Source organism: Dreissena polymorpha, chromosome 1, assembly GCF_020536995.1.
Source record: "Dreissena polymorpha isolate Duluth1 chromosome 1, UMN_Dpol_1.0, whole genome shotgun sequence".
In the NCBI taxonomy this organism is placed as follows: Eukaryota; Metazoa; Mollusca; class Bivalvia; order Myida; family Dreissenidae; genus Dreissena; species Dreissena polymorpha.
In genome coordinates, this window is record NC_068355.1 from 188,298,813 (window position 1) to 188,312,867 (window position 14,055).

A 14,055-nucleotide genomic window follows, 5' to 3' on the forward strand; every position below is an offset into this window, starting at 1 on the left:
TCATTAAAATCTTGAAATACATGTTTGCCGTTTTTTTATAGAAATTATTTCCTGACGAAGATAGGTACATACAGGTCCCGGAACTAGGTCAGAGGGACGCACTCAGCATAGTGTCGTTGTGGGCGGAAAAACGGAACCGGAAGTTGACCCCGCCCCAGATGGACATCCTGCTAAGCACATTCCGGAAGTGCCCGACACCACTGTTCTTAAAGGTGTTCTGGAAAGGTTTAATAACTGAAAAATGAGGAAAATCCGTGAAGGAAATTTAAATACAACGAACAAAGAATTTTGACACTAAATCGGACCGATAAAGAACATTCTTTTTGCAGTATGAATAGTTTATTAGTGCCAGTTGTATTTGTGATCTTACACTAAATGTCAAGCAAAAATACTTGTAAGTCAGTATATCAGCATTGAAATAATTAGTAATCAATATCATCTGTAATCCTAATTGAAAACCGTACAATCCAAAAAGTCTTAAATCAGAATCATATCAGTCGAGAAATTTGAAGTGAGTAGAAATTTGAACGTTTGATGCAAACCAAAAATTACAAGCTAAGAATTTTCAATACATTATTTTGTATAACGCTATGCTGGCATTTTGTTTAATTCTGATCAGATGTCGTTTGACGAAGCCATGCTTTGGCGCTCGTTTGACCCGCCGTCACGGACAGTACTGCAGACGACAGTTCGCACCGCAGTCGACTTCCTGTTCAGTCGTCTGGAGAAACTGCACAGCCGGATATTGGTGTGTCGCGCCTTGGGATATCTTACCTTAGGTGGGGGTTGAGTCACTTGTATTTAAGTCTTGTTCTGGGTAGACTGGCCTTATTGCACTTAATTCGGCCTTAACTGGATTTTCGTTAAGAAGAGATCGTATACTAACCAAATAAAAGCGTAAAATGTCTTCCCTGATTGGCATGTGCGGACCACACATGCTAATCTGGGACGGCACTTTTCGCACATACAGTAAGACCAGCTTTCCAAGAACGATGATCAATTGTTTATCTACATGCTATAGAAGGTTCTTTTTAGCGAAATTCATATCATCATGGATATTTACTGCAGCAAATAACGGAATCACAGAGGCGGAGCTTGATGACGTGTTGTCCTGCGATGATGACGTATTGAATGACGTCTACGCCTACTGGATACCGCCCATGCGCAGACTGCCCCCTCTACTTCTCGTGCGCATACGGACGGACATCGACCAATATATCGGTATTGTAATATACTGTTATTTTCTCGTTTTAATGTAATGTTTTACGAACGTCGAGATGTTGAGAAGATGTTATATGTACTATGGCGATTTATATTGGGACTTCCGATGCATTATCAACGTCGCATATTATTAAAATTAGGATAAAGCGTTAATGCCAACGCGGTTGAACTTCTGCCTTCAGAACTTGTGATCATAGGTTCGCTATCACTTGATGCTTGCAGATTTGTTTTCAACTGAGAAACACTTAGTTCAATTTTCTTTAAGTGACTTGCTTATAAATTCAGCAGATGCGGGAACATAAGCTACATTCTGCATGTAATAAGCCAAGGCATTTAATAAGTACATGTACAACATACCCACTGCGCGTAATTTTTCGATGCTCTGTGATTGACTATAATTAACAGATGTGTTGTTTTTCAACGCAGTTGAGCGCGGTGCAGACGGTGCGCGCGTGTTGAACTGGTACCACCGTCAGTTTACGGAAGCTGCGCATGAGCGCTACTGCGCAGATGATGCGCAGAACAAGCGTCTCCATGGCAACCTAGCTGATTTCTTCGCGGGAACATGGGCCAATGGTAGTATTGAGCATAATTAGTATATGTATGGAGAGTTAGTCGTTATATACGAAAGATAACCACAAGTATGCAAACATGAAAATATCCGTTGATTTTTCAATCAGGCGCAATTTGCTATGTTAGTCTTTGATAATTTTTTATCCTCCAATATAGAAGTATAATGAGGAACATTATCGTATTCATGAGTTTTAAAACGTTTCTTTATTTTCGAATTGCCGCAAGTCATTTATAAATAGAGAATTTTAATATTGGTTTTATACATTTACTCCCTGCAATATCGAATTTTTCACCGAAAATACATGTTAAAAAGTTATTGTGCTAGCTCGCGAGTATCTATTAACGTCCCGCTGTAAAAAAACGGATTTAATGCATGTGCATACAGTGTAGTCCCAGATAAGCCTGTGCAGTCTACACATGCTTATCAGGAACGACACTTTCCGTTTTAAGGTATTTTTTGTTTAAAGGAAGTCTCTTCTTAGCGAAAATTCAGTTAAGGCGGATATTGCCGTCCCGGATTAGCATCTGCTGACTGCAGAGGCTAATCTGGAAGACACTTTACGCACATGCATAAAGGCCAGTTATCCGAAAACGATGCTAAAATAAGCTTTGAAGTGTTTTATGCCAGGAAGAAAAAAGCCGTACTCGAACGCTAAAGGCGATCTAATAGAAGAGGACCGCTATGTGACCTCACAGCCCCTTCACTTCGGAGAGGATGACTACAACATTCGGGCTCTCAACAATCTGCCCTATCACCGCATGCACGCGGGTAACGTTGACCTTCTCAAGAAGGAGTGTCTCGCCAACGTGCACTTCTGCGTTGCTAAGTTACACCCACTTCCTGTTGAGTAAGTTTTATGGTTAAGAAATGTCACATCGTATGTTATATTACTCACTTAAATTGTTGCGACCTTAACCTATATCATTGGTTTTAGTTGTCGTTTACTGTCATTGTTACCACTGTAATTATTGTATGCGGACTTAGCTACCTGATGTAATTGTAGACTGATGATATGACTTTTTTACCTGTTTAAATACACGTTAAAGTGAGACTACACGATTTTGTCAAATATAAATGAATTTATATAAAATGTGTAAACAACTTATTATACATATATTTCAATCTTAATTAGAATAAAAGTGAAGGAGAACATGTGTCGAAAAATGCGAAATAAGCCAGATATTTGATTCTGAAATCGAAAATGTCTGTACAGTCGAATTCGCCAGCATGTTTATCTTGCATGTACGGTGTGAATCTAAATTTAGTTTTAGTGCAGATTTGTTCATACGACAAAAGACACAATTTTGTTTTACGGATCATTTTAATTTCCAGAAACGATATCTATTCGTACGACACACGAACACTAACTCCAATCCTAATAAAAAGACGAATGCTTCGGTTATTGTAGGAAAATATGTACGAATTACCCTCGTCACAATCGGCTCGGGGCGCTTATTTGTCTTTGCTGCATTTTATAAAATCCGTCTGCAATTATATAATATATAATTTTTCTTGCTTATTTTGTGTTATTGTAACATATTTTATCAATATAAAACAATTTAACACATATAAAAATCGTGCAATCTCACTTTAATATAGATTGTTTGAGTTTCTTATGTGAACATTTTATATAGCTCTTAAGAAATAAGTAAGTAAACTTTGCTCTGTAACATTTTTAGCTTTTCGTTAAAAAAACATCTGAAAATAGATAATAGTATTTGTTTTAACTGTCAACAAACAAAAACAAGACACAGTTTACTGTCTCTTTTATTAACACTGGAACATGAGCCAAACACGTCTTAAATGTATGTTATTCACGCATGTTTCTCGCGGCTCTCCCAGGGCGCTCCTCGACGACTTCACGGCGGCCAAAGCGGCGTTTCCCGGAGAACCCTTGATCAAGTGCATTCTGGAGGCGCTTCTGCTCTCCCGGAAGGGGCTGCAAACGGATCCGGCTCAGTTTGTGCCTCAGCTACTAGGACGCCTGAAGGACAACGAGGTTTGAAGCCGGGCTCATATGAGCCTGGTTATATGAAAATTGGTCTTAATGCACGTGCACAAAGTTTTGTCCCAGATATGCCTGTGCAATCAACACAGTCTTGTCAGGGACGACACTTTTCGCCGAAACTGGGTTTGCGCTAAGAAGAGTCTTCTTTGGAACGAACAATTCAATGTAAGCGGAAAGTGTTGTCGTCCCTGATTAGCCTGTGCTAACAGTGCAGGCTAATCAGGGACGACACTTTCCGCACATGTATTAAGCTCATTTTTACAGAACAAGACGCATATTTATTAACATACATTAAGATAAAACAAGAATACAAGATCATGTTTTCGGTGGGAATTGATTAACAGTTCATTGAATAAGAGATCTGCAAGTCAAATATCGTATTTACTTAAGAAACCCCGTGCATACAAGTGGAAACCTTTCATTAACCAGAAATAATCAAAATATGCGGTTTGGGTTTTATAATACTGTATACAAACGTTTTACAAGGAACATCACCGAAAATGTTTTACTAAAAAGTTCTTCGTGAATTGAGCGCTTCATGCAAAAAAAAATGGTCTTATGCCGCATGTGGTCAGCGAAGCCCCAGACCAGCCTGCGCATGCATTCAGTCGGGTCAGGAGCTACCCTGTCTGCTAATGACATCACGAAATCTCGCATGACTTGATTGCGGACAGGTAAGCTTCTAACCAGACTGCGTAATTGGCATACGACCCATATTCGCATGACGCGGCTGAATCGGAGTTGTTTTTGATTCAGACAACAGCCGAGTTCAAACGGTGCTTACGTGAGTACAGCTCTAAAGTGTGGTTCGAGCCCGATGTCAACATCCTGGAACGTCCCGGTGGTCAGCTGCTTCACAGCATCCACGTGCACGCGTCTGACATTGACATGATGACGATTATGTCGTGTGGTAGTTACGTAATCACAGGTGCATTACGCTTGGCGGAACTTTATACAAAAGTTGCTGCTTCGTTTTTACTAAAACTGAATTTACGTTTTTTTTGTTTAGTTCTTTTCGGCGCATAAACATTGTAAGAGTGTATCTTTTGTTACAGTTTTAAATTGTGTTTATCAAAATATATAAGCGAAATCGAGGCCAAATATTGCCCTAGCGTTGAAACAATTATTACACGTGAGCAGTCCTTATTAACCGTTTAATGGTGTGCCAAAAATTGAAATAATTCACAGTCATATACAGAAACGAAACCAAAATAAATTGGTTATAACTTTTTATAAAACGGAGAACGCTTTACAAGATCTTCACATATCGAGAAATTATTAACGCTTTACATTCTTTAGTCTGCTCGGGTTTGAATGAGATCAAAATCTGGAACATCAAGATCGACCCTCCGCGGTTGCTTCGCAACGTGACGGGTAAAGGTCAGTGCAAAAAGGTGGCGTTTTGTCATGGCGACGAATGGGTTGCCATGGAAGTGGATAGCGTAATCAAAGTAGAAACACTCAAAACAGGTGAGCATATCCAATTAAACATTACACAATATTGAAATAAGTATTTTTAAATATTAAATTTTTAAATTGTATATGTATATATGTTAATTTTTTTTGAAAATTTATTAAATAACCATATGTGTTCTTCTTATAAATCATCACTTTACAAAGATTTAAGACACAAAAACAACATCAACCAAGACAATACCTCCACTATTATAGTTTGCGTTTCAACATCCCATTGTTATTTAATAGTGTTTGTGGTTACTAACTAATTTGCTGGAAGACGTAATGATATTGCTATGCAACCAGTTTCGGATGATTTTTTTAGTCCAGATTCGATGTCAATTAATAAACAAGACATTATTTCACCACTCTAAGTACTTAAAATGTAAAATAAAAAATTTGCTTAAAATGTATCTACCACATTTATTCAATTTAGCAAACAATTTACCTCCTAAAACCCCATCTGTAGGGAAACTATTGTTATTATCTATTTCCTATACAGCAGGGAACCAACAGCAAACATTCAAACTTTCCTAGATTAAAACAGGGAAAGCCGGCCAAGGACGGTCAATTAAGCCTTTTGGAAGTTTCCAAGATGCAATTACTTTCAAATATATTTGGTCGCAATAATGCAGTCGATATGATGTTCTTTAGCGACGGAGATATCCCGGCTTGCTCTCTCTCTCCAAAAACATCAAAAACTTGTTCTTGCTATGACATGTATTGTATATAACTGCCAAAGGTTTCCGATGTAATAGTTTGCAAATAAACAAGGTTTAATAATCTTTATTATCGCATGCCTGTTTGCAGGAAAACAATGTATGGACATACCCTTTAAAGGCGATGCTGCGGCCAAAGCGTTCTGCGTTGCTGGTAAACGCAGGGATACGATCGTCACGTTTTTTGGAAAACAAGTGAACATATATGACTTCACAAACGGTAGTCTGTTGCAGACTCTTACGTCATCGAGTGACGAAGCTAAATTTGGGGCAATGAGCAACCCGTCAGGTTGGTGGCAGTAAGGTCAATATATGTGAGCTGCGCTACTGAAAAAGGGGGCTTAATGCATGCGCGTAAAGTGTCATCTCAGATGAGCTTGTGCAGTCAACACAGGATAGTCTGGGCGACACTTTCCGCTTCTATGGCATATTTTTGTTTAAAGTAAGTCTCCTCTAAACGCAAACCCAGGTTAGTCGGATATTTTCTACCCTGTTTAGTCAGAACGAGGCTCATATAGATAACAACTGGCCTTTTAGAATTGTGCTTATTCTTTCAAGCATATAACATTTACACATTAATTTTATTCTAATTTTCTGTAGACATTCAATCAAACTTGAGTAAACAAATTCACTATATAATACATTTTATTAAAAAAAGAACGTTCCGGTTAATACTATGCGAGAAAATTTACTTCATTGTAAATATAAACCATACTTGCGTCCATATGCTTCAAAGCACGAACATTGAAAATAAAAAAATTCTTAAAGGACACACATTGATTACGAAGTACTTTCTTAAAGTACACATATTGATATGAAATATTTTATTAAAGTACGAATATTGAAAATGAAAACATTTGTTAAAGCGAGAAAATTTAAAATGAAAACCTTTCTTATAGTACAAATAATGAAAATGCAACCCTTTGATAAATTACGAATATTGAAAATGAAAACCTTTATTGAATCTTTCTTAAAGCATAAACTTTAAAAGTGAAACCCTTTCTTAAAGCACAAACATTGAAAATGAAAAACCTTCTTTAACAACGAACATTGAAAATGACTTTCTTCGAAAAAGGTCGAGACAGATACGTTGGTATGACAAGCGACGATCAATACTTCCTTTCTGTCCTTGACCTTGATTCCATGACCTTGATGCCAGCGTGGCGAGGATGTGAGAAGTACACGGAAGAAGATTGGGATGGCGAGTTTTTTGAAGTTCCAATCAGGGCTTTTGGCATTCCTCCCGACGAAACTCATATCGTGTACCTCAGTTGGTTCACTAACGAAATCGTGTTCGCGGATTTCAATGGCAACCGTCTTCGCTGTGTTCGAGGTATGTACATAGCGGATTTATGGTTTTGACGTACGAATATCGTTTGTGTAATTAATACAGATCTATAAGAGCAAATACTATATATGTTAAAAACGTAGTTGCTTGGGTATATAATATGTTTGAGCCGCCCTCTGGGAACACTGGGCTTAATGTCTGGGCGTAAACCGCCGTCCCAGATTAGCCTGTGCAGGCCGCGCAGGCTGATCAGGACGTTACTTTCCGCTTTTATTGTTTTTATTGTATTTTTCCATTTAAAAGAAGTCTCTTCTTTGCTGAAATCCAGTGCAGACGGATAGTGCCGTCCCTGATATCCTATGCTGACTGCACAGGCTAATCTGGGACGACACTTAACGCACATACATTAAGCATCGTTTTCCCAGAGCGCGACTCATTTGTATAACTTTTCTTCCTTTAGTCGATGAGATGCGCGACATTCACACCATCAAGAGTGTAAACTTCACTGCCGACGGCAGATTTATTTTTTATATAGAAGAAAGAGACGTCGTCTTTATGAACTATTCCACACTTCAGGTAATTATTCCGTTAAAACCTGTTCGGGGTGTAGCAAAAATGATAATAGACATAAGAAAGTAACAGGAAGTAGCACATTAGATGGTGTACCGAACTCAATGTACGTTAATTATGTCAAATCTTATTTAAACAATTAATAAATTAAAGTTAACAAACTAAATACAGTAAAAACTCTCTGAACGACCACCTCGGTATTGCGACAATTTCGACGACCACCATTTTTCAGTCCGGAATTTTGCCTTCAATGGTCTTTATAATCACTAGTCAAAGTCCAACTCCAAAATTTATTGCATAGACATTATACAATGTCAGAGCACAATAAATAATATCGACATGGATAAGAACAAAGTCAACAGAACATACAACAAAGTATTTAGCATCAAAGTGCTAACTATAATGACAATAGTGAACAATTACACATATAGTATTCCTAAATGAAAAATGAGGTAGATTCATAATAGTAAAAAGCATATTAAGAGTAAATTAGTTTGTGTCTATACATGTTCTTAATTTATCGGCATTCTATATACATTTGGCAATATTTTATAAGCTGGTACTACTTGTTGATTTTATAAGAAATTAGAATCTATTTAGGGTTGGCCAGTGACAGTAATAAGGTTTAAAATATTTCATTCTGAGCTCCTTATACTTTGGGCCAACAATTAAAAAATGCTATTCTATTTCAATTTGGTTCATGTAACAGGAGCGGTAGGTTCGTTCATTCGCGGGCATGTTCGTGTATCTACCAGTTTCAATAGCAATTTTGTGAATGGATGTTCTGAATCTTGCAAGAGCAAATATATATATATTTCTTTTTGTGAAGTTTTTGAAATATGGCTTCAATTTGAGTTCTTGTTTAACAAGAGAACATATTTACGTCGAAATGCCAGGTTTGATGATAACTATCTATAATTCGCCGTTTAACAATTTCAAGAGTTTTTTAAATAAAGATTTCTGTATTCCAAATTTCACGAAAACCGTTAGTAACGAGACATTCACTTATATTTGATTCCCAATTGTTTTTGACATGAACTGTTTCTGATCGTATCTCTCTTTAGCATATAATTCATTGTTGGCCTGGGGCGCAGCCCTAAGGCCATAGTAATGATACAAATTTCTGAAACAGTCAGAATTGGCTGGCTGCCAAAACCCACGAATGAATTCCCAAAAGTCCGATTTACCACTTGGCGGTAATTCATGCGTAATCAAATAAGTTCTTCGCAAATCTCAATAACCCGCCTTGTAAATACAGAACATCACTATATAACATGACAGTGTCATAAAACGTGTAAAAAATATTATTGAAGCAAAATTGCTAAGCATCGGCTACGACATGGTTTTTATTACTGTTTGCATATTTATGCGAGAATAAGTTACTAACTTGACGGTCTAGGCCGAAAAGATGCGAGTGTCTACGGAGACAGTAAGAAGAATTGTTTTCTGATACATTTTTTGAAGACATTACATTTGGTATTTATAAAAATATTTTAAGATATTGTTATTTTATTTTGCGTTAACCAAACATTCAAGAAAAAAGAAAATGAAAACAGCAACAAATATTCACGATAATTCTCGGAATTATACGAAGTTACCGGATATGATATTTCACTGCGCAGATCGAGCGCGCAAATCGAGCGCGAAAAGTGAGACAACGTACACAATCTGTACACCGTTGTTAATCAGGGTAAATGCCCAGTCTCACTATAGTGCCGGCGGAGCCCGGTGCGTGATCCGGGATCTACCGGGATGAACCGGGGCTCTACCGGGATGAACTGGGGCTCCATCGAGGACGACCGGGATGAACCGAGGAAAACCGGGGGTCCACCGGGAAAGTATTTAAATGTTTAATGCCTCCGGGAGTCACCGGGAAGAACCGGCAACGACCGGCGCAGCACCGGGAACAACCGGGACGGCACCGGGAACAACCGGGACGGCACCGTAGCTCCACCAGAGCCCATACAGACCCCGGCAGAGCTACGGCAACGCCCCGGTGAATGCCGTTAGAGTCCCGGTACAGTCTCTGAGCTTCTGCACTCAACCGCTAGGGTCAATCCGTATAAAGTCAGACAAAAGGAGAAATTCGGACAAAACATCCTAAATCATTTTACGTCACACTAAACCTAGCACTAGGCCTTCAGTGCCTACAGCGCTTTGATTTACAATGTGATCGTCATTTAAATTGATCAGTTTATACCAATATTTATCGAATTGGTTTGGCGACATACATAAAAAGGGATCCTACCGAGTTCTCCGAACAGTGCGGATGAGTTTGAAGATTTTTTTTACTCCAAGAGTTGATTTAAAAAAATCAGTGTGTATCAATTCAATTTTTCTGGCTTGATGGAAACCCCATATTTCAGAGCAAAAATTTAGGACTGGGATGAAAAAGGAGTCAAATAATTTTATTCTTTGCTGGGTTGGTAAATCAAGTGTATCAAATATCTGAAATAATTTACTTAGTGAAAGGGATGCGTGTTGTGCGATCAATTTGTTGGATCTGTCAAAGTTACAAATTAGTAACAAGTTCATGCCAAGGTATTTGGACGAAATTACAGTTTCAACTAAGGTAGTGTATATATAGTTCAAACGTTGTTGCCCTTCCTCTTTCAAATACCATATTTTTTGTTTTTGAGACATTAAATTTCAGCCCCCATACATGTCAATAATTTTCTTCATCTTTTAACATAAGTCTTAAGTGTTTTGTGGTGATTTGGCGAACAATACCATATCATCTGCATCCAGTAAGAGAAATTACTTCAGAGTATCAATACATACAATTCCTGGGATCCGACCAACCGGCTAGGTGGAAATATACAGTTTTTTTAGTCTCGGCCAATCTCGTTCACTAGCAGGAGTGAACTACTGTCTGAAAACTGGTCATCTCGCAAATCTGAATATAAACCAAGCACATTTTCAGAATGGTTGAGGGTGTGCCTTCACAAAAATCAGGAACATTCAAATCAAATGAGTTGGGGCAAAATGTTTTAGTATTGATTATTTCAAACGAAAACATCAGAATTCTTTGTGTTCCCGAGCCTTTTTAAGCCAGTTTCAACAACAAACTGCCACTTTCCTGCAGACGCAAGGTACCTGAAAACCATGTTTTTACATAGGTTACTTACCAAGTAGTAAACTGCAATGTAGAAAATTGGGGGTCAAGGGGTTAGATTTTTTGTAATAGTTATATGTCCATACGACCTTTCAAATTTCCAACGGAAATACTGACCGGAGCCAGCATTACACCTGTTTTCGAATTTCATTAATCCTACTTCCTGTATGCAGATACAGTGACAATACCAATGTTTTGGTAACTTACAAACATCCGAGAAAAATCACCACACCTCAAACCTGACATTCATTATTATTTAGTCACTCAAAATGGTGCTTACTTGAGCATTGTTCTCTTTATTTTGAAATTTGACCGGGGCTAATGCGCATTGGTGGCTAAAAAGTGCGGTGGGCAGCCCTTATCCCCTGTGATGACAAATCAGCAAAATTTGCTCTAAATTGACATCCGCCAAACGACAAGTAGTTTTCTCACACCCTTCTTTATTCGATGTTTTGGTTCGATCGGCTTTGTGTACGTAGCCATTGTGAGCCAATTAACGACAATGAACGACAGTGTTTTTGTGCATCGACTGCGAAGTGTTAGACTTTCGGCCCTTGTTATTATTTATAAACACATGATTGATTGATAATTAGCTTTTATTATCGAGTGTTTGATGGGTAAATTAGTTGCTGTTTTTGTGCACTCTTTAAAGATTAGAGACGGCGAATTCTTTCGCAGTGAGGATACTTGAGTAAGATGGTTTTGCTCTTGAAGGATGTAAACCCGACCTGTATTCCCTATCAATATTCAAAATAGATAAGCGAAAACGGAAAGAGTTTTGATTAAAAGAAAAGATTAATTTAATCAACACGATTAATGGAAAATCTCGACGGCAGTTGGCCGATTTATTCGGCATTGGAAAGACGCACGTGTGATAATTTTTAATCTTTTCCGTCCTTCAAAAACGTTATTTGCTCGGCGCCGTTCTGTCAGTTGATAGTTGGACATTTATCCAACGACGTTCAACCATATTTGCGGGTTATGATCTGTGTGACGTGTTCAACATGGTCGAAACAGGGTTTTCCTTTAAAGCCCTGCTAGAAAAATCTCTCTCCATCAAAGGTGAAGATTGTAATGGTGGAAAGCGTTGCTAAAGGAGACTGACAGTGGCCCTGTGTTGTAACGCTGTTGGTGAATGTAAAAGGCCAGTAGGTGTTTCAGACAAACGTCGTTTTGTCCTCGATGTTGTAGCTCCTCGTACTACAACTATAACGATTACATAAACCTGATGGTGTGGACGCCGACTACATATTCATTTAGGTTGAATTAGGCAGCAATGCTTTTCGTGTTTAACATATGGTTCTCATTGAGCCAATCGGCCATGATGACCTTCTTTTTCTCTGAAAAGACGAGGGACGTCTTCTTTTTTCTTTAGGCGTCAGTTTCTGTGGTTGGTGCTAATGCTTGTTGATCTACTTGTAAAATGTAATGGCAATCTTGATCTCGGCATCGAGCTTGTTTCTCCTTGCTGCTGCTGTTCTTCATCGGTAGCGGACGCTGCACGTGACGATCTTTTGGGAACTGGAAGGCCCACTTCGACAATTCGCTTTATTTAAGGTGGCATTTTGACGTTTAAGATTTGTATACGAGGTTACACCTTCGAGATTTGATTTCATAATGATGGAATCACAGAACATCAACCTGCTTTTATACAGGTTTTTGTCGGTCGGGCGCAGATCGTGTTTGGTCCGTATGGATGCCGTGCTCGTCCGGGTCGGTGACGTGTAGATCCGTGGTCCGTGTAGATGAATTGTTGGTCCGTGTTCATCCGTGTCTCTGTCGTGTAGGTCCGTAGCTCTGCCGTGACTGTCCGGGACAGTCCGCGTGGGCGACGTGATGACGGCGTGTTGCTGCCGGGTTGGTACGTTTGGATGTTGTGTTGTCATCGGGGTGATGGTCTTTGGGAGACCTTCGACGCTTAAAGATCCCAAAAGGCCACGGATCGTCCTGGTACTTGATCCCGGGGGATCCGGGGCGATCTGGGACTGCCGTGTTAATCAGTGTTTATATGGGACTGGGGCTTAAGATAAATATGTTTCGCGAATTTTCTATTTCTCTGTCGTTGCTTTGCTGCAGCAATCAGGATACTGTTTTCAACTTGCGCTTTTTGCAGTAAAAGCTGGCATCTCATCAGTATCAGCTCGTCCTCAGTATTTATCTCATTGCCTATGTTGCATCGTCGGTAGCACATAAGACAACCGTACAACTACATTCACGGGCCTTGAAGGTTAGGGGTCTGAAATAAGTTCCCGGACTGTCAAGGACGCACACAGACAAACAAGGCATAAATACGGTTGTCCCCGGACCCTATACGACTGTCCCCGGAACCCACACGGCAGCTACACGGACCATCTCGGCTGGAGATATCGGAAGAGCGAGAGAGAGAGAGAGAGAGAGAGAAGAGAGAGAGAGAGAGAGAGCGAGACGAGAGCGAGCGCGAGAGAGAGCAGAGAGAGCAGATAGAGAGAGACGAGAGAAGAGGAGAGAGAGAGAGAGAGAGAGGAGAGAGAGAGAGCGAGAAAAAGAGAGAGAGAGAGAGAGAGAGAGAGAGAGAGAGAGAGAGCGAGAGAGAGAGAGAGAGAGAGAGCGAGAGAGAGAGAGCGAGCGAGAGAGAGAGAGAGAGAGAGAGAGAGACTCTCGAGATATAGCTCTCTCTCTCTCTCTCTCTAGCTCTCTCTCTCTCTCTCTCTCTCTCTCTCTCTCTCTCACTGTCTCTCCCTCTCCCTCTCCATCTCTCTTCTCTCTCTCTCTTAAAACTCTCTCCCTCTCTCTCAGAATTGAGGGACATGTTACGGATAGTAATACCAGACAAATCTTGAAAATGAAAATGTCATGTCTGCAGTAGGGTTTGAAGACATTGACAGCAACATCCCTGTTCATTCTGACCTAAGTTACAATTGCGAAAAAGATCGTATTGTCACTGTTCTGGAGCCTCTGACTCAAACCCAACTTGACCTAGAAGAAGAAAAAAAAGAGAAAAACTACAACCCCATCAAACAGCACTGAAAATACATTCTCATCAAGAGGCTCTCCATTGGTGATCCCAAATAAGACTTTTCTGTTTAAACAGGGATATGGAATCTTAATAATTTAATTGTTGCAAGA

At 39.4% G+C, this 14,055-nt stretch overlaps 2 protein-coding genes across 5 annotated transcripts in view; one reads left to right on the forward strand and one right to left on the reverse strand.

Moving 5' to 3' along the window:
• The window catches only part of LOC127864285 (uncharacterized), a 502,833-nt gene that overhangs the window by 334,190 nt on the left and 154,588 nt on the right, over positions 1–14,055 (reverse strand). The gene's annotated exons all lie outside the window — the stretch shown is intronic.
• The window catches only part of LOC127864284 (uncharacterized), a 58,908-nt gene that overhangs the window by 37,254 nt on the left and 7,599 nt on the right, over positions 1–14,055 (forward strand). For all 3 annotated transcript variants that reach the window (XR_008041677.1, XM_052403951.1, XM_052403952.1), the window contains 11 exons: positions 42–212; positions 620–779; positions 1,069–1,221; positions 1,648–1,797; positions 2,423–2,642; positions 3,638–3,794; positions 4,560–4,731; positions 5,103–5,273; positions 6,069–6,266; positions 7,053–7,310; positions 7,726–7,841. Coding sequence is in view for 2 of the 3 variants with exons in the window: in XM_052403951.1 (XP_052259911.1) it covers positions 42–212; positions 620–779; positions 1,069–1,221; positions 1,648–1,797; positions 2,423–2,642; positions 3,638–3,794; positions 4,560–4,731; positions 5,103–5,273; positions 6,069–6,266; positions 7,053–7,310; positions 7,726–7,841 (1,926 nt within the window). In the remaining variant the exon portion in view is untranslated. The remainder of the gene's footprint in view (positions 1–41; positions 213–619; positions 780–1,068; positions 1,222–1,647; positions 1,798–2,422; positions 2,643–3,637; positions 3,795–4,559; positions 4,732–5,102; positions 5,274–6,068; positions 6,267–7,052; positions 7,311–7,725; positions 7,842–14,055) is intronic.